Source organism: Oncorhynchus masou, chromosome 11, assembly GCF_036934945.1.
Source record: "Oncorhynchus masou masou isolate Uvic2021 chromosome 11, UVic_Omas_1.1, whole genome shotgun sequence".
In the NCBI taxonomy this organism is placed as follows: domain Eukaryota; kingdom Metazoa; phylum Chordata; class Actinopteri; order Salmoniformes; family Salmonidae; genus Oncorhynchus; species Oncorhynchus masou.
In genome coordinates this window covers 39316983-39343486 of record NC_088222.1, presented here as the reverse complement: position 1 = coordinate 39343486, position 26504 = coordinate 39316983, and the positions used below count along the sequence as shown (strand labels likewise).

The 26504-nt window shown below is 42.4% G+C and overlaps 2 protein-coding genes across 3 annotated transcripts in view; one reads left to right on the top strand and one right to left on the bottom strand.

Moving 5' to 3' along the window:
* The window catches only part of LOC135548674 (cell surface glycoprotein MUC18-like), a 60829-nt gene extending 49717 nt beyond the window's left edge, over positions 1–11112 (top strand). Inside the window, exons 8-16 of one of the 2 annotated variants that reach the window (XM_064978504.1) lie at positions 807–951; positions 1311–1426; positions 1616–1757; positions 2043–2173; positions 2325–2466; positions 6024–6059; positions 7683–7812; positions 8054–8171; positions 8308–11112. In XM_064978504.1, the coding sequence (XP_064834576.1) occupies positions 807–951; positions 1311–1426; positions 1616–1757; positions 2043–2173; positions 2325–2466; positions 6024–6059; positions 7683–7812; positions 8054–8171; positions 8308–8328 (981 nt within the window). In that variant the 3' untranslated portion in view covers positions 8329–11112. Of the gene's footprint in view, positions 1–806; positions 952–1310; positions 1427–1615; positions 1758–2042; positions 2174–2324; positions 2467–6023; positions 6060–7682; positions 7813–8053; positions 8172–8302 lie in introns of both variants that reach the window. The other variant, XM_064978505.1, reaches the window with a different exon arrangement.
* A 393-nt stretch (positions 11113–11505) lies between these two features.
* On the bottom strand, positions 11506–26504 carry LOC135548673 (E3 ubiquitin-protein ligase CBL-like). The gene is made up of 15 exons (XM_064978503.1): positions 25684–26504; positions 24527–24774; positions 23166–23312; positions 22889–23045; positions 19157–19278; positions 18140–18277; positions 17814–17901; positions 17409–17540; positions 17025–17261; positions 16632–16748; positions 16154–16440; positions 14755–14910; positions 14410–14537; positions 13901–14095; positions 11506–13809 (listed from the first exon to the last, which is right to left on the bottom strand). The coding sequence occupies exons 1-15, from the start codon at positions 25825–25827 to the stop codon at positions 13478–13480; spliced, it is 2628 nt and encodes an 875-aa protein (XP_064834575.1). The 5' UTR covers positions 25828–26504; the 3' UTR covers positions 11506–13477.

The following is a 26504-nucleotide window of genomic DNA, read 5'->3' as shown; positions in this document are numbered from 1 at the left end:
CAGCCATTGTTTTCCCCTCTCCTGCTGTGAAAGACATTTGCGGTTGATATATTATCGATTATATATTTCAAAAACAACCTGAGGATTGATTATAAAAAACTTTGACATGTTTCTGTGGACATTATGGAAACTATTTGGAATTTTTGTCTGCGTTGTGGTGACCACTCTTTCCTGTGGATTTCTGAACATAACGCGACAAACAAACAGATTATTTTTATATCCAAAATACCTTTATGGAACAAAAGGAACATTTGTTGTGTAACTGGGAGTCTCGTGAGTGAAAACATCCGAAGATCATCAAAGGTAAATTATTAATTTGATTGCTTTTCTGATTTTCGTGACCAATCTTCCTGATGCTAAGTGTACATAATGTTTTGTCATGCGATCGATAGACTTACACAAACACATGGATTGCTTTCGCTGAAAAGCATAATTTCAAAATCTGACATGACACGTGGATTAACAAAAGGCTAAACTGTGTTTTCCTATACTGCACTTGTGATTTCATGAATATAAATATTTGTAGTAATATTTATTGTATGTAGCGCTATGCTATTCAGCGGTTGTTGATGACACTTATCCCGATATCGGGATTGCAGCCATAGGGTCACAGGAACATTTTGAAGGGTTTATATACTGTAGCTCCTGGTAACCAGACTAGTTAAGCTGTTGTTTGGGTGTGACAAAAAAGGTATAGTTCACCCCAAAATCTATGTTTGCCAAAGATTTCCATTCCATAAAAGTATCCAAAATGTAAATGTAGATCCATTAATATGACAGTGTAAACATGGTGTTGCCCCTCTCAGGAGCAGGAGACGGCGCTGGAGGCCAGCGATGACACTTTGGTGCTGAGGGAGGTGATCCGTGGGGACAGCGGGGTCTACCAGTGTCGTTCTCTGGACCTGGACACCTACGAGCAGGTCACGGGAGACATGCAGCTCACTATCCACTGTAAGTTAGCTAACACACACTGAAACATGCGCACGCACGCGTACGCTTGTATTTTCTTATGCTCTGTCTAGACTGGAAGTGGTTGAATTAGTTACTTGACTGAGTTTACGCCATCAATTATTTTTACCCATGGCCCTTTGATTACCAAGATAGCTCTGCTGTTGTGCTCCAATTGCTCACTGTCACTGCATCACTTCATTACTCATTAAGATAATTTACATTTTCCCCGTCGATTAACATGATTTGCAGTGATGTAATTCAAATTGAGAAGGCATTTGAATGGAAAAAGCTTGCATGGACCACACACCAGCATGGTACTTAGCAATGTCTTGACCTCACATCATGTCTACTCTCTCCAGATCTGGATCCAGCTGTTGTGGTGCCCAAAGACTCTGAGATCTTGTTAAAAGGAGAGAGTCTGACTGCTACCTGCAATGCTCTGTCTTCCCTGGAAACTGCCACTGTCTGGTTCAAGGTACAGTATACCTCGTAATAAGCACTAACTTAGTGCTTTCAATGCAACACAGTTATTAGACTGACATAACAGATGACCATGTCACTTGCCGAATGTAGCTAATCAGGCATTGTCATTCAGTTATGTGGACTTAGTAATGTTCTCTCTTATATGTCTTGTGTTTGTGTGTATAATTTTGTCTTTGTGTAGAATCGGCAGCAGGTTGGAAAAGGCCACATGCTGTTCCTGCAGGATGCCACCTATGACACGGCAGGAGAGTATGTGTGTGAGGTGACTGTTTCTTCTCTGCCTGGACTGCACACCTCTGGCTCGGTCCACATCATCGTCCAGGGTGAGTCACCACGCCACCACATGTCCTCTCTGTAACATACAGTCCATTTCTGGGGAACTCCCAGGGGGGTACACATTTTAGCTTTAGCCCAGCACTTTCACTACTTGGTGATTAGTTGTATCAGGTGTGATATGATAGGATAGAACAAAAACACATCCACCCTGGTTGTTCTACCAGAAACAATGGATTGAGAAACAATGGATTGAGTTTTTCCGATAAGATGTTTTCAAAAACGGTCTTTTACTAGAGTCTATAATGTGTATGTGTTTGTTACCCGTCTCCCAGGTGCTCCCCAGATGAAGGATGCTGACAGGGAGGTTGAAATGGATGAGGGAACTGGGAAGTGGGTGAACCTGAGCTGTGAGGCACATGCACACCCCCTGCCCACCATCTCCTGGACCGTGACTGGCAGCCAGGTAAAACAGGGCTTGGTAGTACAATGGGCAGTTTACATATGTGGGCATATTTACATTGCATGAATTTTGATTTTTTTTAATGCTATCTAATTTTCTTGGTTATTTCTGTTTCCGATGCACATTGGTGTGTGTGTGTGCTGTGTGTTAACAGAGCTGGCGCGAGGTGCTGACCAGAGCCACGGAGCACAGCACTATCAGCGTGGTGTCCGTCAAAGTGACCTCTGACATCACAGCCTTCTGCAACGCCACCAACGATATTGGCACAGAGACAAAGTCCTTCAGCATCAGAGCCAGTAAGCCACCCTGCCACATACACTACATAGGAATATATGGGCATTAGTGATGGGCTGGTTGACTCACTACCAGCAGTCCCCACAGTTATAAATGTGGGGCGGGCGGGTTTAGGGTCATGAAACATCGTGTGGATGAAGGGCAGGTTGAATAATGAGAAAACAATACATTAAAAATCCATAAATGTATCATTCTTGTGCAATTCATATCTATAGGCTACACGGAGGTTTTTCTTTCTTCCTTTTTATCTAGTGCATAGCCTAAGCCTCATCTTTAGGGCCTAACTGTAGAACAACAAATACCTGCCAAGGGCCAGAACAATAGTCTAATGTTTGGGAAAGATTTGGTGACGTGGTGAAAGAGGCTGATAGCAGTGTTGCGTGTGATAATTGTGAGGCGCTATACAAATTCGACAGTCATAAGATGGGGACTTCAAAATGGCCCATCAAAGGAACTGCATTAAATGGAATACTGGACACTACTGTAGGTCTATAGCCTCTCACATAGTCTAATATAAGATGAACTCCGGCAGAATTAATAATTTCTTGCAGTAAAATTATACACCAAATGTACATTTTTACTCTTGAACAGGAGTGGAGAAATATTTTTTTTTTATTTCAGCATCTTTAGAGAACGAATTCACGTTTAGGGACCGTCTGTAAAGGTGCTATCTTTATCAGCATCACGAAAGATGATAGTATTTCAATCACATAAAATATGCATCCAAGCTGAACTGAAATCTTATCAAAAACATTTTGGGTCGTTTTAACAGCTTTTAAAGACTAACTTTAATTTAAAAAAAAAAAATCATTTTAAACCAGATGTTTTAGGCATAGTTATAGTGAAATACGTCAATTCTGGTTGTCATTTAGTTTGTTGCAAAAGTGATACGCTATATATACAGAAACCCCTACACCCCTTCAATTTAGTGGATTTGGCTATTTCAGCCACATCCATTTCTGACATGTGTATAAAATTGTGCATACAGCCATGCAATCTCTATAGACAAACATTGGCAGTAGAATGGCCTTAATGAAGAGCTCAGTGACTTTCAACTTGGCACCGTCATAGGATGCCACCTTTCCAACAAGTCAGTTCATCAAATTTCTGCCCTGCAAGAGCTGCTCCGGTCAACTGTAAGTGCTGTTATTGTGAAGTGGAAACGTCTAGGAGCAACATCAGCTTAGCCGCAAAGTGGTAGGCCACACAAGCTTACAGAACGGGACTGCTGTAGCGCATAAAAGTTGTCTGTCATTGGTTGCAACACTCACTACCGAGTTCCAAACTGCCTCTGGAAGCAGCTTCAGCACAATAACTGTTGGTCGGGAGCTTAACGAAATGGGTTTCCATGATTTTGGAATGAGATGTTCGACGAGCAGGTATCCACATACTTTTTTGGGTCATGTAGTGTATACAGTTGAAATCTGAAAAGTTTACATACACCTTAGCCAAATACATTTAAACTCAGTTTTCACAATTTATTTCTGCTTTTATTTCTTTCATCACATTCCCAGTGGGTCAGAAGTTCACATACACTCAATTAGTATTTGGTAGCATTGCCTTTAAATTGTTTAACTTGGGTCAGACGTTTCGGGTAGCCTTCCACAAGCTTCCCACAATAAGTTGGGTGAATTTTGGCCCATTCCTCCTGACAGAGCTGGTGTAACTGAGTCAGGTTTGTAGGCCTCCTTGCTCGCACATGCTTTTTCAGTTCTGCCCACACATTTTCCATAGGATTGAGGTCAGGGCTTTGTGATGGCCACTCCAATACCTTGAATTTGTTGTCAAGGTATTAAGCCATTTTGCCACAACTTTGGAAGTATGCTTGGGAAGTATGCATTGTCCATTTGGAAGACCCATTTGTGACCAAGATTAACTTCCTGACGGATGTCTTGGGATGTTACTTCAATATACCCACATAATTTTCCTACCTCATGACGCTATCTATTTTGTGAAGTGCACCAGTCCCTCCTGCAGCAAAGCACTCCCACAACATGATGCCGCCCCCCCCCCCCCGTGCTTCACGGTTGGGATGGTATTCTTCGGCTTACAAGCCTCCCCCTTTTTCCTCCAAACATAACAATGGCCAAACAGTTCTATTTTTGTTTCATCAGACCAGAGGACATTTCTCCAAAAAGTACGATCTTTGTCCCCATGTGCAGTTGCAAACCGTAGACTGGCTTTTTTATGGCGGTTTTGGAGCAGTGGCTTCTTCCTTGCTGAGCGGCCTTTCAGGTTACGTCGGTATAGTACTCGTTTTACTGTGGATATATATATTTTTGCACCGGTTTCCTACAGCATCTTCACAAAGTACCAAAGTACATTAATCTCTAGGAGACCGAACACGTCTCCTTCCTGAGCGGTATGACGGCTGTGTGGTCCCATGGTGTTTATACTTGCGTACTATTGTTTGTCCAGATGAATGTGGTACCTTCAAGGATGAACCAGACTTGTGGAGGTATACAATTTTTTTCTGAGGACTTGGCAGATTTCTTTTGATTTTACCATGATGTCAAGCAAAGAGGCACTGGGTTTGAAGGTAGGCCTTGAAATACATCTACAGGTACACCTCCAATTGACTCAATTGATGTCAGTTAGCCTATCAGAAGCTTCGAAAGCCATGACATAATTTTCTGGAATTTTCCAAGCTGTTTAAAGGCACAGTCAACTTGGTGTATTTAAACTTCTGACTCACTGGACTTGTGATACAGTGATTTATAAGTGAAATAATCTGTCTGTAAACAATTGTAGGAAAAATGACTTGTGTCATGCACAAAGTAGATGTCCTAAACGATTTGCCAAAACTCTAGTTTTGTTTATGTGTTTATATTCATAGCTACATCAATCAGACTTAACAAGAAATAGATGACAATGGTGGTAATGTCAACTTATTGTATTTTTTCCCAACTGCTATGACTGATTGGTGGCACAGTTTTCTAAGACTGTTGCATCATAGTTCAGAAATTGTGAGTTCTAATCCTTTATTTGCAATATTTGTCCCATGCCCACACACTTCTAATTCTGAAAAGTGAAAGCATGCCTGTGAAAGGGGTCACACCGGTCGTAGTTGTAGGTTTTCATACGGTACCCAAGACCAATCTGTGAGTTAATTTGACCATTGAAAAAAGAGCTACGGTGTAAAAATGCGGGTTGAATTGAGCCCCTAATCTTAATTTTCAAGGTGATGATTGCACTTTGCTTCCCGACGCCGCAATAAATATGAGTCCACTTTTAAAATATTTGTTTTGCCCCACATGGGGGATTTAAACGTACCGCAAATAGCAGTAAATGGCAGGAACTCAGCACCTTATCACTGTGAGCTAACTGTCCAGATGTGTATTTCCTCGCAGTGAACATCATTTTATTATCAGAGCGTGACAGTGGACCTCTGGTAAGTATGCTTTAGTGAGAAAGTTTTGGGATCAAGGACAACTATGTTTACCCACCCCCAAAATGGATATTTATGAGCAATTTCCCACACCCACAATAACAATAGATGTTTATTTTAAACAGCTCACTAATGTATATTCTTGATGGTTGTTGTTTTGCTTGTCCACAGTTCCCATGGTCACTTCAACTGCACCCTACTCACCCGGTAAGACAGCAATCTCACTATTATTTTGTTCTTGCTGATCTCTGTTTCTCCTCATCTTTTTTTAAAGTAGAACAGGAGCATATTTTATCACTTTTATTTAGACAGTTGGAAGTAGTACAGAGAAGAAACAGCACAAATGTGTGGGATGGAATTCCTACCCATGTCACTATGGGTGACATGTGCTTTGGAGGCTTCAGCGCTACCACTGAACCACGCTCCCACAATGTCTGTTCTTCTTCACCTTTAGATCACTCTTATCTAGCTGAGAAGAACTTTTAGATTCTTTCATTTGCTTTCTCTCAACTTTTGTTTGATTCTCTCTGAATGCACACCAACCCAGACAATGAAGGATAAGCCAACGAGGCAACTAAATAATTAATGATTTTCATACGGGCAAAGTGTTTGCTGGAACGAGTGGGAGGATTGGCTCTGCTCATTGCCTGCGGGTACATTTAAAATTCTGTCTGAAAGAGACAAATCTAACAGGAAAAAAAGAGCAAGACAACACTTACAGTGGTCGAGTTCCAAAATATAGTGGTTGAGTGCCAAAATCACTTATATTTACTTATTATTGGGGAAGTTAATGCGCTGTCTCACTGTTTTATTGAGCTGTTGCAATCAAAATTCTCATAAACCCACACCCAGGCTATTGTTTCCCTTTTAACGAGGGCTTACTGCATGGTTAAATATAGGAGTTAATTGCTCTGGTAGGTAGTAGCACTCTCTAATTTCCTCCTGGGGGGATTGCACTGAAATGTTGATGGCTCTGTCACAGGGGCAGGCCAGGGCTATTTCCCATCTCTCTCTGCCCAGTGTCTGGAGCACTCACTCACAAAGTAAGAAGTTAATGTGTATATTCAAACCCATTTTTACATTAAAAACCACACCAGCCTGTAGGGAACATACAGTAATTTGTACAATGTTCCGAACACAACAAATTAACTACGTCTATTGTGCCATTATGTCAGAGAACCAGGAAATTGACATTTGATTTGTTTCCCAATCTGCTTCTTATGACTTGGCCATAATTCATTACCAATAGCTCCATACTCTACAACTGTTGTACAATCTGGATCCCAGGACTCCCTGGAAAACAGTGGCTGTTACTGAGTGGACTAGCCTGGCTCGTGGCTGCTATCCTCCACATCTTTTATATGTTTTGTCCTACTATTACATCTATTTTTGTTGGTATTGCAAGAAGAGGATGGGCCACCCATCCCTGGCCACTATGCTTCTGAATTTGCTTCTGCCTTCTCTTTGGGGTCATGGCTGGTTTATTTACAGTAACCACTTTCTGACAACTGCTTTGACAACTGCTGATGTAGCAAATCTGAAAACGTTATTGTACGAGTCATTTTGTCCTTTTTATGTCTTGGGTATGTGTTGTCTGTCTAGGGATGTTTTCACTTGTTTTTTTTACACTAAGGGCACTCTCACATCATGAGTCATGGGTCATTGGTCACGTGTATAGACAGCACAGGTGACCAGGAAGTGTTTACCCTTATCATGTCTGGATGATTCTCCATGGTCATTCTCCATTCTCCCAGTTTATCGGATCGGTGAACAGGTGTAAGCATTAACCTGAGCTTGCCCTCCCCTCTCTCTGTTTGTCTGTCTATATAGCTGAGGGCAATGGTGTGATCATTGTGGTTATCATCCTCTGTATCCTTCTGCTGGCCATCTTGGGCAGTGTGCTCTACTTCCTCCACAAGAAGGGAAAGATCCCCTGTGGCCGCTCTGGCAAGCAGGAGATGTGAGTATTGCATTTTAACAACTGGTCTAGGGACAGGTTTTGTGTCTAGTTCTATAAGGTAGGTGCTACACATTTGTGGTGTGTTAGGGTAAATTACAATGTAAACCAACCTGAGTACTTGAAAAAGTGTTATGTAAATGTATTCTATATGATCCTCCATAGATTAGTCTTTTTGCCTCTAAGAATGTGATACTGTCCTCACTAGAGAGGACTTTTGAGAGTTTGTGCTCTCCATCCACAGCACCAAGGAGAACCCCAACAAAGATGACATTGTGGTGGAGATGAAGACTAACACCAAGACCGAGGATGCCGGACTTCTGAAGGGCGTCAACGGTGACAAGAATGGCCCCAGCAACCAGGTAACTATGGATACGAAAGCTATACGCTAAACAGAAGTAGCCTACTGTCTAATGTATTTCTTGAATCTGGCATGGCTCACCGAATTGACATTTTCTGGTGTTTTTTTCTCCGTGTGTGTTTTTCCCTGGAGTAAAGTACATGGATCTGAGGAAGTGACATATGCAGAGGGCCGAGCTCTGACGTGGCCAGCCGAAGTTCTTCGCCACCCCACCACATCCACCCACAATCAAGGCTAGACTACTGGAAGCCTTGGAAAAATCAGCTTTCACAATCACTTTATAATTAGGACTCAATCAATCACTTTCCCCTCATTTCTTCTGTGTTCAGCAATATTCCCCATATCTGGCCAAAACCACACAGGAATACACACCACAGATTTTAAGGTGTATGATAGAGGTTTGTAGGATGTTTTGATTGCTCCGTTTTACTGTTTCTTCTTTTGTACCGTTTCCCCAAAGCCTTTTTGATTTGATTTGGTTTAGCTGTTTTCAAGTATACGATGACTTTCATTAATTGTGCGTTATAAACTTTATAAAGTGTATATATTATATATATTTCGTTATTTAAGATATTTTGACACATACCTTTCAGACTTCATGGTAGTATCTGTTTATGGTGTCATTTTGCTTTAGCTATTCATCCATGATCCATGTTTAGGCGTTCCAACATTATGTTATGGAGGTGATTTGACCATAAATGTCACTCAAGTCAGGCCAAGGGTTCTCTCTTCGTTCTCTCTTCATTCTCTCTAACTCTGAAGTGTTACAGATTCCACAATATAAATGTTAAGATAATTTCCGATTGAACCGACATAAGCAGCGTTTACCGTGAATGCAGTCTCCGCTAAAACAAGAACATTGCCTTTAAATTACAATCATGCTGTAAAGCTGAATTTCCTCGATGTGGATTAAATAGAGCCCTCAGTTTCTTTTCTGATTGCTATGTCTTCTTAAGCACTATCAGTGGAAACTTAAAGGTCCTTCATGTAACAATTCAACGACGAACCGTCTCTTGTTGTCAAACTGACTGGGGTCAGCAAATCTGTTGTTGTCAAATGGACTGGTCCGTTGTTGAATTGACAATACAAGATTTGCTGGCTTCAGTCAATTTGACAACAAGAGATGGTCTGTCTTTTGATAGCCAATACGGCTGCACCATTTGAATGCAATTTTGTGGAGGCAGAATGTGAAACAAATTGAAATAAATATTGTGAAACTATCATTTCACTACAACTATACATATATTAAGGACATTTTCTGAAATTACAATGGAAAAATATTACATATATCCCTTTAAGTCCCCACAAGGAAACTCTCTGCCACGGGGGCAAGATGGATCTAAATCCTGTCTGTGTTGACATGTTCCAGCAGTCACACCACTGAATTACAGGACTCTCCTCTTCTACTCTAATCACCATTTACTTATCTTACATGTACACCCAGATGTAAGAAGTATGTGATCTGTGGCAGTATACATGACCTGTTGTCTCCCAAAGCTAATGCAAAGATGGTTAGTTTTGTGAATGGTCTCCTATCAGTGGACCAGTTGCTGTTATGTTTTTTGTTTTTACTTTTCTTTTGGAAACCTACAGTAAATATACTGGTGTTCAAGACCTGATCCGATGAATAATCAGATTGTGTCTACAACTCTACATTCTTCAAAGCTCTGTTGTACACAATTATAACGCAATTATTTTTTATCCATGAATCATTCATGATATCAATATGATATTCATAATATGCTAATCTGTTGACATTGGACCAATTACCCATTGTAATGTTTAGAGAGACATACAAAATGTCACATTTTGTGGGTGTGTATATATGCACTATATTGGCTCACTAAAAGCTTTGACAGCTATACTCCATCATAAGACATAAGTTCTGGAGCTGCTTATCTGAAGAGAGAAAGCCTCAAGTAAATCAGGGAACGAGTGAGCTTGTCATGTCAGTCAGATAAGCAGTAGTGGCCCAATGCTTTGCCACCGTTAAGTAAATGGCGAAACGCCATGCCAACAGCCATTTAAATTTAGTCAGCAAAACTCGCCCATCCGGATGGGTCGTTCTCTTGTGAACTACTGTCAAGCTCTTTTACTGTTTGTAATCGTAGCATAAGAACCTTTGTAGCCATGGCCTTCAACTGTCTTTTTTTAAATGGCCTACTGTTTTATAATCGGCCGTGCCTGTGGAAATTTCTCATTTTGAAAATGTAAGATACACTGAATATTTTCTTTTTTCTTATTTGCTCTGTGTATTTCTTTGTGTTTGGGTGAGCACCAAGCAGACCTGAAGGTCATTTTGTGTGTGATCCATTTTGGATGCTTATTGTAAGTTGTGTGCAGGGAAGAAGTTGTTGCTCTGATTTGTATCATTTACGGAATGGTGATATGTTAGAGTTCAATTTGTACAAATAGTGTATGTTGTGATCCTAACATTGCCTTCAAAGGTAATATTTTAGTGGTCATTGTAAGTGTTTAGTTGAAATGTAATACATTTTGTTCAGCCTGCTTTCATCCTGCCATTGGACTGCAGATAGTGGACCTTTGGTAGTAGTATGACAACTGTGTGCCTTTTTTGTTCAGTCTGGTTTAGTTGTGTTATAGTGTAGTGTTTTGATGCTTATGGAAGGAAGAGGTCTGGACATGAGTGTTTTAGTTTCATTCATTTATGTCACCCAAAGACAGTTCCCAACACAGGAGAAGGAAAAACTTGTGGCCTAGATGTTAAAGAGAGTCACTGTTAGCATATCACTGGTGGTGTTTGCTATGACTATCTGGAACAGCTACTGGTGGACAAGAATGTTTGGACCAGCAGTTTATCATTGTTTTGTAATGTTTTGATTTTGCAATGTGTGTAAATTAAGTATAGTTCTTGTGATTTGATGCTTGCATTTTTTTAAATTCTTTTTTGCAAGAAAATGCCAAATAAAAGTTACATTTGATGTCGCTTTTTCATTGTCATCTTTATACAAAATATTTAAAAGAAAAGTTAATAGCAGAGAATTGAAAACATACGAGTGCATTTCAGTGGCTAAGGCATGACTGAAAATACATTTAATTCACAACAGCTAAAATATGACTGACTATGCACCTCGACGGGGGAAAGGAGATAATTCTCCCCGCTAACCACTGTTATGCTGGAGTGAGTAGAACAGTAGCTCCAGATTTCCAGAGAGAGCATGCTTGGTGGGAGGAGGTTCAACAAAATAGTCTAAACATGTAGAAACAGCAGATTTCATTTGTATTTGAATGCCTTAACATTTTCCAATCTGGTAAGAGTAATTTTCTAGAGCTACACTATTTTTCCAGTACTGCAATAAAATATACCAATCATCAAATTTTAAAGAAAATATGGTTTATTTTAAAATATTTAATGGCTGAGGCATGAACACATATGGCAACATAATGAATGCGGAGTATATTAAAATCAATAAATACAATATTTTATCTACACATGCAATAACAAGGCAAAGAAAAAAGCAATTTCTCTCCGTATGTAACGGTTAGGCGAACAATGAGTTATACCATACATACATTTTCACATTGGATCTTAGATCGAATGACAAAGTACCAACTGTATTACACTATACCAGTAAATTCTGCAACTATTGAGCACTGCATGTGGAGTCAGAGACCACAGCAATATCTTAAGACAGAGTGCCCTCTTGTGGTGAGTCATATGAGTGACAGTGGAAAGCAGAGGGCTTACAAAGCACTACTTTGAACAATTTCAAGTCAATTTTCACAAATAATTTTACAAGGAGTGGCACTTAAGTTCATGATCAAGGAATTGCAGTCAACGTACATCACAATTTGAAAGAAGTTAAAACGGTATTGAGATCAAGAGAAACAAACCGATGCAGAAATATCATGGCCATTCTTTACAATGACCGATTTAAACCTGTATTTTCAATGCTTTTGGCTTTAAATCCAACACATTTACAACTAACATTTCTGGAGTGTGAGTCCCCATACAACCTTGGCATATCACTACGCATTGTTCAGTTTCTGTTGTGTACCTGAGTCAAGAGGACAATGACAAAAACTCCCTCTGTCCAACCGGGTTTCAAATTCAAAGGAAAGAAATGTCATTATTAATATATGAACAGATTCTCAATAATCTGTCAAAGCCACATCCCTGGGGGAAAAAAAGACTGCTAATCAAGGTAGGTACAAAGAAAACACATTAACAAAGTTACTTTTTTTTTGACACCTTACGATGGGGTCATGGTCTGTTTGTAACGTAACAAGAACGTTGTACAAGAGGAGGCAGCAAATCAAGTCTATGAGGTAGTGCCAATTAAGTAATTCATTGCACTAAATATCAAGGAGTGTAATATATATATATGACTTGGATCACTTTTTCTTCTCTGCCCAATCAATATGCTATTGTCTGGAAATGTTAATAGTATGGATATGAAAAAAATACAGATTAGTCTAGGAAAATTCTGATAGGGCACATATACTCCCTTAATTTTAAGTATGACATTAAAAAAAGGATACTGTCACTTTAAAATATACAAGCTATTCACAGAATTAACAATAAGGCTGAAACCACTGGTGGTATTAAAACAATTATAAAAAATAATTACAAATATGATAAATGTTAAATGTTAATCCGTCAATGTTAGCACTACATTGTACATTACTGTACATTTACTGTACATTCCAAGATTACGTACACATCAGACTGTTATATATTATAAGACCATCAATAAACCAGGAACTAAAGCAATTTGATATTACTTTAAAAAAAATCATTACTTCATTTACTACAATACAGTGAAATGTATGACATGGAGCCCTGTAATACTGCAATGCAACTTCAAGATTCACATTCGTTAGCTTTAGCACAAACCACAGAATTAAACGCTTTAGTCTCTACCTGACGTATTTAGCTACAAAATGTATGTACGAGGGGAATCGTGAGTCAAGTACACCCCGACGACAGTTACTGCTGCACAATAAGTCTCAAACTTCTCCTTGCGAGACATTGCAGCCTAAGAACACAGTGTAAAGTTAGGCTTACTCTACGCTGTACCCAGAAACAAGGAAATGCTTAGATCCACACAATAGGACTGGAGGCAAGCGCAAACGACCATGCGAGGTTCAAAGGCTTGGCTGTACACAGGCCACATGACGCGTTCTCCCCCTCTCTTTAGATTCACTAGATGCCTGTGCATGGGACCAAGGTGAGCCCTCCCCTTACAATATACAGCGCTTCCAGACCTGTCACAACTAGCGCAGCAAAAATGCTATCCATTATGGCACAGAGGGTAAAGGATATAGGGTGTGGTGTTGCAGCTGCTACGTGAGGATGTGGGCCGTGGAGGGGATGGAAACAAACTCGCGCAGGATGTTCTTGGCCGTCTCCAGGTTGTTCTGGGCGATCATCAGGGCCTTCTGGATGTCCTGGAACGAGTAGCCCTGGCTCATCAGACGCTCTATCTCCCCGTTGATGGGTAGCTCCGCACCAGGAACTGGAGAGGGCCCTCCGGATGCTCCTCTGGAGCCCGCTGATGGATTGACAGCAGCGGGCAGGGCCTCTGGGGTGAGAGGGCGGGGCTGCCGGTCTGAGTTGACCCGGCGGGGGAGGGGCTTAGGAGGGCGCTCGGGGTCCTGACCTGGTGCAAACATAGCTGAGAGAGGAGAGAGATGGTGTTTGATAACTATAACTCTGTTATAGCAAGAGAGTGAAAGGATTGAAAACACTAATGCTAAGCTACATACAGGGATCCATGGTAGACAGGCTGTCCATGGAGAGGCACCTGAAGGCAGCCGAGGTGCCGGTGACATCAGAGAGGGTGCGCCTGGCGGGGGTCGGGGGAGCCTGGGGTCGGGGGTAGTCATAATCATACACATCCTTTGCCTCAATCTCCTCTACTGCAAGGTGCAGGGGAACCGCAGGGGGCGGAATGAGGTAGTCTGCATGGAAACCGGAGAATTCAGGGGTTAAAAAAAAGATTAAGTGATATACATTTTCTATGTGCTGAGATGCATGATAACTGGCTTAACAGATAACCTGATCAATGGTGGGGATCAAAATGAACTGTTATCCAATCGTGGCCACATTCATTGCGATAGTAGGTTTCTGGGCAGGTATAGAGTAGCAAAAGTTTTTTTTGTGATTCAAGCCCAAGTTAGATGATGGATTTCTGATTGTACAAAGGCATGACTTATGTAATTTGATGTGCAATCAGAAAGGTGAGAAAAGAGATCCTTAATTCATCTCTATGTACCGGACTCTGGGGGCTGCTGTGGCAGGGACAGGGCGGGCAGAAGCTCAGCAGCACTAGCCTGGGCCTTGATGTTACACATGGACTCATACACCTGAGGGTCCTCACAGTCCACATCACACACCACAGTTCTAGGAGAGAAGGAAGGTGAGAGAGAGAAAAAGAGGCAGGGATGGAGAAACAGAGAGGGAGAGATGGCAGGCAGGGGGAGGGGCATCAGAAAAACAGTAGTCATGACCCTGTACTGATTTTAGAGATTTAAACCATTCAGGAAATACATACATATTTCTAGGATGGTACAATCATAATCCACTGGGCCACCTCGTAGTGAAAGTCTTGAGTGCTCACCGTGAGTCGTGGTCAGTGGTTTGGGGCGGTGGTGGCACGACAGCCCCCGCCATGGCCCAGGAGGGTCCTCCTGAAGGGAGAGAGGTGGGGCTCATGTATTCGTTCTCCTCGTCACTTCCAGAAGACTTCTCACCAGTAGACACCCGTTGAGGTGTTCTAACAGACAGACACACAGTCAGACACTGAGGCAGGTAATACATATGACGCACTTGAATTCCGGATCAAATCATACTATGAGACACAAACAAGGAATATAGCCAATCAGTTTTAGTTTAATCAGTTTATTAAGTACACCACCCGGTACACGAAAATGGTTCGCTCCTACAGATAGTGGCCACGTGGCCGTGGCTTGCTATATAAAGCAGGCGGACAGGCATCAAGGCATACAGTAACTGTTCGACAACGTTAGAATGTGGAAAACGAGTGACTTAAGCGACTACTTAGTGCCAGGCGCGCAGGTTCCAGAATCTCAGAAACGGATTTTCACGCACGAGTGTCTAGGGTTTACCGAGAATGTTGCAACAAACAAAAAACATCCAGTCAGCGTCAGTCCTGTGGGTGGAAACAGATCATTGATGAGAGGTCGAAAGAGAATGGCAAGAACCGTGCAAGCTAACATGCGTGTCACAAACCGACCAATAATGGCGCAGTTTAACAGTGGTGTGCAGAACGGCATCTCAGAACGCACAACTCATCGATCTTTGTCTTGGATGGGCTATTGCAGCAGACGACCACAGAGTTCCACTCCTGTCAGCTAAAAACAAGAAGACCCGGCATCAGTGAGGCCTCCCAAGTGGCGCAGTGCCACTAGAGATTCTGGGTTTGAGTCCAGGCTGTCAAAGCCGGCTGCGACCGGGAGACCCATGGGGCGGCACACAATTGGCCCATCGTCGTCGATGTTAGGGGAGGGTTTGGCCGGGAGGGATTTCCTTGTCCCATCCCGCACTAGTGACTCCTGTGGCGGGCCGGCCACAGTGCACGCTGACACGATCACCAGGTGTACGGTGTTTCCGCCGACACATTGGCGCGGCTGGCTTCCAGGTTAAGTGGGCATTGTGTCAAGAAGCAGTGCAGCTTGGTTGGGTCGAGTTTTGGAGGACGCATGGCTCTCAACCTCTCCCGAGTCCGTATGGGAGCTGCAGCGAACTACTAATTGGATACCACAAAATTGAGGAGATAAAAGGGCCAAAAGAAAACAAGGACTGGAAAAAAATTCTTGGTCCGTTCATGCTAATGGCAGAGTCAGGATTTGGCGTAAGCAGCATGAGTCCGTAGTCCCATCCTGACTGGTGGTGTACTGGTGTGGGGAATGTTTTCCTGGCACCTGAGCGACTAATCAAAATTGAACATCTACATTACATCCACACATATTTTATCCATATCTATACAAATGCCATACCTGATTGCCAAGGAGTAGATAGCGTTGGTCGCTGCCAGTGGCTTTGCTCTGGGGATGCAGTCACTGTCACTGGGCCCGTTGGTCTGTGGCAGGGCCTTGGCAACAGGGCGGGGAACCATGTAGTTGGAGGCCCAGTTGGGCTCCGGAGGGGTGCATGGCAGGGGTCTCCTCTGGAGCCGGCCCTCTGTGGGTCCAAGGGGAGAGGGACGCTCGGGTGGGGGAGGTGGGGGTAACTCTCGCAGGGAAGGAGGGAGAGGCAAAGGTTTGTCTCTGTGGAGGGCTGCAATCTGGGGAGAGCAGACATTAATATGACTGGATGCAATTTATAATTGTAAATTAATTTGAAATCGTTCTGGATTAGAGTGTCTGCTAAACTAGTTAAATATAAATGTCACATGACATGCATGGTCACACACCATTATATACGTAAGAAAACTTGAATTGATTAAGTGATTGATGGATTAGGTCCTCCACTTGCCTTGGGTGTGGCTCCTTGGCCCAGTGCCCCTGGGGAGCTGGGAGGCCTCTGCGGCACCAGGTCCAGCCGGGGGGGCACGGGGGGCAGTGGCGTCACAGGGGAGGGTGGACGCTCTACCTGAAAACACACAGGGGAGACATTAAAACAAACTAGAGGTCAGACTGTTTCTACAACTTATAGATAGAGGAGCTGTTTTTGTTGTTGTTGTTGATTTACTGGGTGGTGTATCGGATTGGCGAATTCTGAAAACGACCAAGTCTTTTATAGATTGCCTTTTCACATTGGCACATAAGGAAACAATTATGTTGTGAGATGGTGTGTGTAGGAGAAAGAGAGAGAACATGACAAGGTCTGACTGATTCCAGATGGTGGCTGGGGGTGAGGAAGTCTTGCCTTGGTGCAGGCCAGCCTGCTCATGTTGAGGTGGGGGTCCTCCAGGCGCTCGTCATCGTCCTCATCGTTGCTCGGTGAGACTGACAGGGAGCCCCCTCCCTCCGCCCCGTAGGGTCCCTGGAAGCTGGCGAAGGAGGCCCCGCTGCCGTTGTTCTTGGGGCGGAAGGGGTCCACCACGATGGGCTCTGTGCCTTTAATCTCACAGCGGCAGAACGGACAGCCCTGCCCCTCCGACTCCTAAAGAGAGAAAAAAAATAAAAAATAAAGGAGAGGAAGAGGGGAGAGTAACAGTACAGGACCAAAATAGAGTAAATCCAGATCAAATGTATAAAATACGTGAGTGAAACAGACACTCCTTCAGGGTGAAGCAACTCTGGGACCGACCTGCCAGGCAGTGAGACAGGAGGTGCACATGAGGTGGCTACAGGGCTCGATCTTCACGTCCTTGTCATTCTCGGCACAGATCTTACACAGCTGGAATGTGGAGCCCATCTCACAGTAGAGCTCGTACTGCTCCTGTTACACAGAGAAGAGAAAGGAGACAACAGAATATCTCAGCGCATGCATACTACAATTGAACAAATATTTCCTTTTCTGATTTTAGGAAACAGCCATCTATACAGACAGCATTCTGACTTGAGAAAGACGGACATAAATCAGAATAAGTACACAAACGTACGTTTAGGGCGTTGTAAGCTATGGAAAATTACAGTAAGCAAACTTTTGAGTCACACAAGCGAATCTGAAGTCTGAATTACGAACTGTACTTTGTGGACGTGAGTGTCTGACCTGTGTGACTTTGATGTGGTCCTGTGGGGAGGGCTCACACAGGCCTGTGAGGTCTGGGTTCTGGGTCCGGCCGTCTGGGAACAGGTAGCTGGACAGAGAGAGCAACAAACCAAAACATTTCAATGGCCATTTGAAGCCACAGGCTGTATGATTTCCTGTTATTTCAACTAATGTGCAATTCTGTGGTGACTGTAGTTTATAGTCTTAGAAACTGATTTCAACCACTTTCAGAGGAAACTTCATAACAGATTCAGCAAACGCCTTCACTGAACCAGAGAAGGTAGTAGTTGGTCATTCTTTCATCTTGGCTATGTCATGGTACTCACAATCCCTCCCTGTATCCGTCAATGAGGGCCTGGAAGAGGGGCTTGTTGTGGGGGATAGTCTGCAGAATGTTCCCATCTGCAGTGACGTAGCCAATGGCCCACTGGCCCAGCCGAGTGCAGCTCAGTCTAAAGATATAGCTGGGACAGAGGGAGATGTGTGGTGTGTGAGGGCCTGTCGTAATTTGCAAACCGGTTGTACATGTAGAATGATCCCCGAATGAACGGCAGACAAACGGTAGATCCAGAAGGCGAGGTCAATACAGCTGCCTCAAAGCTGGGACCGAGAAACTGAAAAACAGCTTCTATCTCAAGGCCATCATACTGTTAAATAGCCATCACTAGCACATTAGAGGCTGCTGCCCTATATACATAAACTTGAAATCACTGGCCACTTTAATAATGGAACACTAGTCACTTTAATAATGTTCACATATTCTGCATTACTCATCTCATATGTATATACTGTATTTTATTCTACTGAATCATAGTCTACGCCGCTCTGACATTGCTCATCCAAATATTTACACTACTGTTCAAAAGTTTGGGGCCACTTAATGGCCTAACATCAAATTGACAAACATTAACAATGTCTACACTGTATTTCTGATCAATGTTATGTTATTTTAATGGACAATAAACAAGGACACTTCTAAGTGACCCCAAACTTTTGAACAGTAGTGTATATATTCTTAATTCCGTTCCTTTAGATTTGTGTGTAGTTTGTGTATTGCTGTGAAATTGTTAGATTTTACTTGTTAGATATAACTGCACTGCTGGAGCTATAAACACAAGCATTTCGCTACACCCGCAATAACATCTGCTAAACATGTGTAAGTGACCAATGAAATTGGATTTGAGATCAACCTTCAGTGCGGTGTGTGTGGTCAATAAGGGGAGTTGTGAGTGTACATGATGTATTTGGATGGTCTGTGTGCCTCACTGTTTGTGTGTTAGTGTGTATGGAAGTGCATGCAAGTGTGTGTATGTCATGTGTATTTGCGAGTGTGTGCGTCTCACCTGCCAGGCTTGTGGATGAACCTCTGAAGCCGGGCCTTGACCTCGTCGTAGGTGAGGAAGGCCATGTACCCGGAGTGTGTGACAGCCAGACTGTTCCAGTTTCTCAGGAGAGATGACCACGGCTGCACAATACAACACACAAACCATGGTCAAAACATTGACAACAAATCATAATCCTAGTTAATAATATAAAAACACTTGTGTTCCCACTGGGATTCAATGCCTCTGACCCGATGACGAGGAATAAGTCACTGGCTTACTCGTGCTCTTCCATAACGTCACTAGGAGAGCAGCATCACGCCATGACAGGATTTTTTTTTTGCAATACTCAACTTGAGTGGGTTGAGTCACTGAAGTGATCTTCCTGTGCAGCTTTGCGCCCCCTCAGGCTCGTGCGGCGGAGGAGATCTTTGTGGGTAGTAAGTTGGTGGTAGGGCTGTTGCAGTGACCGTATTACCACCACACCGACTGTCACGAGTCATGACATTCAAATTCAACGTGACCATTTAGTCACGGTATTTAGGCTTCTCAAGCTCTGATGGTCATTAGTAGCCTACCAAACTTGTTAACTGCCTGGTACTCAGCATTCTATTGTCCCTCTAATCACTCTGACATCAATGCAAATGTAATCAAAAATCTAATCAAACACTTGATGAGAGCCCATGAGCTCATGTTGCGAGACATTTCTGTATGCTTTGCAATTGCTTGAGAACAGAGTGATGGCCTCTATTAAAAAGAGGAGGATCCCATCAGCTTTCTACATATATATTTCTCAGCTTTCCTAATATTAAGCACATTGCTTCTCTTTACAACAGGAGTTTAGCCTGGCATTAAAATTAACCACGTGAAAAGCATCCTCCATTTGCTATTTAAGTGCATAGGTGACAGATATTTTTCCAGCTGCACCTGTTTCGAGACAGCGCATGATAATGATCCATTCTAAATCAAAACAAATTCAACACATATTATTTAGAATATGAAAAGACCAGATGAATACAAAAAAAAGTCTGATGGGTGACAATAGCCTATCACTTGTGAATTACAGTTGAAGTCGGAAGTTTACATACACCTTAGCCAAATACATTTAAACTCAGTTTCACAAGTCCTGACATTTAATCCTAGTAAAAATTCCCCATCTTAGGTGAGCCATGATCACCACCATATTTTAAGAATGTGAAATGTCAGAATAATAGGAGAGAATGATTTATTTCAGCTTTCATTTCTTTCATCACATTCCCAGTGGGTCAGAAGTTTACATACCAAATACTAATTGAGTGTAGCATTGCCTTTAAATCGTTTAACTTCGGTCAAGCGTTTCAGGTAGCCTTCCACAAGCTTCCCACAATAAATTGGGTGAATTTTGGCCCATTCCTCCTGACAGAGCTGGTGTAACCGAGTCAGGATTGTAGGCCTCCTTGCTCGAACACACTTTTTCAGTTCTGCCCACAAATTTTCTATGAGATTGAGGTCAGGGATTTGTGATTCCCACTGCAATACCTTGAATTTGTTGTCCTTAAGCCATTTTGCCACAACTTGGGGTCATAACTTGGGGTATGCTTGGGGTCATTGTTCATTTGGAAGACCCATTTGCGACCAAGCCTTAACTGATGTCTTGAGATGTTGCTTCAAAATACATAATATCCACAAAGCACCCCCACAACATGATGCTGCCACCCCTGTGCTTCACAGGTGAGATGGTGTTCATCAGCTTGCAAGCTTCCCCCTTTTTCCTCCAAACATAACAATGGTCATTATGGCCAAACAGTTCTATTTTTGATTCATCAGACCAGAGAACATTTCTCCAATAAGTACGATCTTTGTCCCTACGTGCAGTTGCAAACCGTACTGTGGCTTTTTTATGGCGGTTTGGAGCAGTGGCTTCTTTCTTGCTGAGCGGACTTTCAGGTTGTGTCGATAGAGGAATCGTTTTACTGTGGATATAGATATTTTGGACCTGTTTCCTCCAGCATCTTCACATGGTCCTTTGCTGTTGTTCTGGGATTGATTTTCACTTTTCACACCAAAGTACGTTTATCTCTATCAGACAGAACGTGTCTCCTTTCTGAGCGGTATGACAGCTGCGTGGTCCCATGGCGTTTATACTTGCATACTATTGTTTGTCCAGATGAACGTGGTACCTTCAGGCATTTGGAAATTACTCCCAAGGATGAACCAGACATGTGGAGGTCTACAATTTTTATTCTGAGGTCTTGGCTGATTTCCCCATGATGTCAAGCAAAGAGGCACTGAGAGGCACTCCCTCAAATAATTTGGAGAAAATATCCTTTCTATTTTATTCAGCTATGTTCAATTGTATTCTTTATACAATAAAATAATGCCACGGAATTCTAAGCAAATCTTGTCTGCTAAATGAACTAGCAAATCTTGTCTGCTAAATGAACTAGTGTAGCCCACAGGCATTTGGCCATGTACTCTTATAATCTCCACCCGGCACAGCCAGAAGATGACTGGCCATGCCTCAGAGCCTGGTTACTCTCTTGGTTTCTTCCTAGGTTCCAGCCTTTCTAGGGTGTTTTTCCTAGCTACCGTGCTTCTACATCTGCATTGCTTGCTTTTTGGGTTTTAGGCTGGGTTCTGTATAAGCGCTTTATGACATCTGATGATATAAAAACAGCTTGATAAATACATTTGACTTTGTCCTTCACCTGATATTTACTACAACTGTGGTCACCAACCATGGTCTGGAGAGCTACAGGGCGTGCATGATTTTGTTCCAGCCCAGCTCTAAATCCCCTCAATGTCTTGATGATTAATTGATTATCATGTTCAAGCTGATGCGTTAGTGGTGGGCTGCAACAAAAGCCAGCATACCCAGTAGCTCTCCAGGATCACTGGCTGGTAACCACTGCTGCACTACATTGGTTAAACATTTATAAGCATCTCCAGTTCCATTCTCAAGGCTAATTTGAGGAAGTAATTTTGGTTTCAGTCTGCCGGGAGTCAGGCTGTGGAAACACTTGTGGCCTCTGTGCACACACAGTCGCGGGAACTACTGTAAAGGCAACGCACAGTCAGAATACTGAACACGTACTGACTGAACTTTAACCATCCCACCCTAAATAATGATACAGCAGCTATTTCTACCTTTGTACTCACATGTCCTTATGGCCTAAAAAAAGTACCCATGGTTGAAATTAACCACCCACACAGTGGTGTCACAGGCCTTTCCTTAGCCACCTCCAACAGTTTTGTTAACTTCTACAGTGAACTCCACATAGCAGTTGAGCTCTGTATAGATTTGGTGCCCCAGAGAGAAAACAACTTTGTGACTGTAGAAGGTAATAAAGTTGCCGTTGTGCTTAAAGCTAGAATCCTTAGTTGCTACATCTACTTTTGGAAACGTCCAATGGCAGAGACGCAAGTTGCTTAGTGTGGTACCTTAATTATGAAATCAATGACTCGGTGACCATGTCAAAGTAAGTGGTCCTGAATGCACTTACTGTAAGTCACTTTGTATTATTTTAGCAGATGCTCTCACCCAAAGTAATATGATAGTGAGTGATTCAGGAAAGGAATGGGGAGCAGTGAAAGCACATTCCCTATATATTGGTTGTGGAACGGGTGCAAAACTATTTTGGTCGTGGATGAGTTGAGTTTCCCCCATTCAATCTAAAGTGTTTTAGGCACCTGGAAAAGCATTATACAAAAGCATCCATCACCATCATTACTTGAGCTTGAGAAACTTAAATGCAAATGCATGCAAATCATTACCTGGAAGAGCCTGGTGAAGATGTCAAACTCGAAGACAGAGATGTAGTCGTTGCAGGTGAGGTCGATGGTAGACTTGAGAGCCATGGCTTCCAGGCCTGAGCTGATTGGGTGGAACTCATGAAGAGACTGGCGGAACGTCCTCCATGGAACAATGGTCCTACAGAGGGGAAAGTGTTTAGTGATACAAAAGTTGTATTTATCCCCAGGCATGTTTTGGTTAAGCGTTTAATTTAAAGGACATTTTATATAATAGATGAGCCACAAAAAAAAAACTCACTTATCACCAAAAGACCTTCTCCAGAACTCAGCGGCGTCAGCTTTGGTGATGCGGAAGTTGTCTCCTTGGAACAGGCCATTGGGAAAGATGGCTTTTAGCTCAGCCAGCATGTGGCTGAATATCAGCGACAGCTTGGTCAGGTTTCGCCTATGGAGAAAGGGTATCTTGTATCGCATCTTAGCAAATCAGGTCCTCAAACAAACCTCATATATCCCCGAGGTTGACTAATGCATTCTCTTGACTTTGGCACCCCCTGGTCAAACAATTAGGCTAGGTAGTATAAGCCTAGCCGCTTAGGATTGGATACTAAATTCACATTAGTCTACTAAACTAATACCTTTGAGTGGGGACTGGTATGCAATACCAACTGGAGTATTCACTACAGGCGATCAAAGGGAAAGTGCAATAGAGAAGCAATTGTGTTTGATTCAATTACATTCATCTTACTTGCTCACCCATTCAGTTGTAAGAAAGTGTGATGAGGTTCTTAGAAGTGTAATCTGTGTGGTGGTATATGCTGGATACAGCCTGGTGGGTTTATCTTTAGACCACAAAAGTTTACACAGGGTCTAAACATTTTTTTTTTTACATTCCTCCGAAAACTTGTTAAGATGTTCACCCTAAGAAAAAAAACTATTTTTCCGACCAAACTATTTCATGTTGTATACAAGTACGAGCACGTCCATTTCCTATAATGGCTCATGCATTTGTGCTACTTGTGAGTAAGAAGAATCACTGATAGCATCATTGCTTTCACAGAACTAGAATGAGATTACAGTTCTATGATTGCTTGACTGAAACCTAAAAGTAAACAGGATGGGTTTTTAGCTTAGTAGTGTCTTTTTGATTAAAAGAGGAAATATACCCTAAAAAGATCTGGTCATCATTTAGCCTAGTGGTTCTTCCATCACTCAGCTTTACAGAACATTAGCTGTACCTAAATAACGAAAAATGTCCAATTCCCATTTTCTAGTATTTTTTTGTGTGTAAATGGTTATAAATCGTTGCAAATAACACAACATGTGCTTTATTCATAGGACATTGGATTGAGGTGTGGGGTAGTTTCAAAACACTGATCACACAGCATCTCCCACTAGGGCGTTCCTATTTTTAAGCTTCACTCAAGAGTAGGTTAACACTGCTGAGACATGCATAAATGCTCTTATACCTCCCCGCAAGTGGTCAAAATCACTTGAGAAACTCTTTGAAAATAAGATATACCAGTCACCTTGATACCGAGAAAAGAAACCTTTGATAGGAACTAGGCCTACTATTCAAGTTTGGTTCTAGCCTTAAAGCTGAACAACAAAAAGCAGAAACAGACTGGCACCCAGCAGGCTCAATATCCTCCTACATTTTACCTGGGCTGAGAGTTCTCCTCATACATGCGCTCCTTTGCCTCCTTGAACAAGCTCATGGTCTGCTTGATCTTATTGGTCAGGTTCTCCATCACCACCCGGAAGTACTCGTTTTCCCCGAGAATCTCCATCTTGCCCTCGTAGCGGGAAAGGATGGTGCGGAGGTGCTGGTAGGTGTCTGGCAGCAGGTCCAGGATGTAGGGGGGGCTGTTCTTCAGGGCCACCTTAGGGTTCTGGCAGAGACGTACCACCTGCGTGGGAAAGGGAGGATGAGACGAGGTCAGAGGACCCTGGACATGTTTCTCCAACGTGCATCTGTGTGAAATTAAACTTTTTTACATTTTTTATTTACAGTCTGGTTGATGTTTATGTTTCAGCTAGTTCACCCAACCAGGCCTAGCCAGTACCTTGCTAGTGTCTCAAATGTCCTTTTTGAAAGTACACCAAGTAGTCCTTATCATCTTTGTTTATAAGCACTTCGCTATACCTGTAATAACAGCTGCAAAATAAGTGTACCCAACCAATAAAATTTGATTTGAAGAAAATATAGTTTATATTTTTACCACACCAGCAGTAGGAAAGGGAACAGACCATTTTGAAGGCTTATCATTTATTCTAGTTGTGTCAAATGTAAAATACCTACTTGGTATTGTTGTAATATCTGAATAGGCCATTTGACACATGGAACTGGTACGCTTGTGTTCATTCAAACTGGAGTGAGCGAGCAAAAGAGGAAGGTGTAATCACCACCTGATGGTTAGTTCATCAGACTTTGTTGTGAAACTGAATAACTGTTTTCCTGCCAAAGACAACTTGTACACTCTGCTTAAGTCAAAATTGCCCAATCAGCATAATTGGTAATTGTGGCCATTTGGGGAACAATGTATTGGAGCCCATTTTATAAATAAAAAAATGTCTGAATATGTTACCTTCTTTTTGCAGAATACATAGTTGTGACTTAGCATGATCAGTCTTGTGGTAATTGCTCACCGCATATGAAAAGTACACCGTCCTATTGTTTTGCTATTGCTACACTATGGACATTTGCAAAGCCTGAATTTCAGATTCTGAGTATTCTGGCTATTTAAATGGACAATTGCACTACCTATTAAAATAACTTAACACAAGACCTGAGGAAATTAGATGGCTTGTTTACCTACCTTATCCATAAGTTTCCAGCATTTCTCCACCATTTTCTTGTCTACCACCGCAGGTTGGGGAGGCTGGAGAGGCTGGTGATTGGGCTGAAATGCGTCCTTCATCAAGCCGATGAGACCCGCGCCCCTCCTCGGATTTCCTGCCATGCTTCTGTCGCCGGCCGGGGGAGAGCCCCGGGGCTTGGAGGCCGTCAATGAATGACAATTCTGGGCACGTATTTAGTAACCACGGTAGTTGCCTATCTCTATTGTTCTCGAATAAAGACAGTAATAACCACACAAATATCACAAGACGAATTAATGGCTGGTAAGCTTGCTAGCTAGCTGATTTAAAGTCTTCATCTGCCCCCTCATATCGTCGGAAAAGACAGGCGTTTGCATAGTTCAACCTCCTGCCTGGTTGTTTAATTTGTGACCCGTCTGTTATATTTGTGGACAGGCTTGGATGAACACAGGGCACACGCAAATACAAAAGCGTATTGATTAAAAAATAATAATAATATCGAGCTAAGTATACTGGCTAATTTCTTCAGACTTCTAGCTAAATAGGAGCGTAGCTAGCTTGCTACTATTTGTCTGTTTTCTTCCTATGTTTCAGTTTTTTTCCGCCTGTAGAGCAAATCGGGCAACTTCCGGTTTGGAATGTAGCTTCAAACGTAAAAAAAAGTATATATATATATATATTTTTTTAAGTCTTCTTCTATTGTTTTATGGAGGTCGCAAACAAACGTTAGATGTGCATGCCGCCACCTACTGTGTGTCCATCTACTGTTCTGGAGCATTAATTTTCTCAATTAAGATAGTATCAACTCCGGTGTCCTCTC

Bases quoted from the DNA above. Each gene is read 5' to 3' on its own strand.
- LOC135548673 (XM_064978503.1), bottom strand. From the start codon at position 25,827: ATGGCAGGAAATCCGAGGAGGGGCGCGGGTCTCATCGGCTTGATGAAG. The intron at 24,775-25,683 runs GTAGGTAAACAA...TTTCCCACGCAG, and splicing joins GCTGGAAACTTATGGATAAG to GTGGTACGTCTCTGCCAGAA. The intron at 14,911-16,153 runs GTATGGCATTTG...TCTGTCTGTTAG, and splicing joins ATCTACTCCTTGGCAATCAG to AACACCTCAACGGGTGTCTA.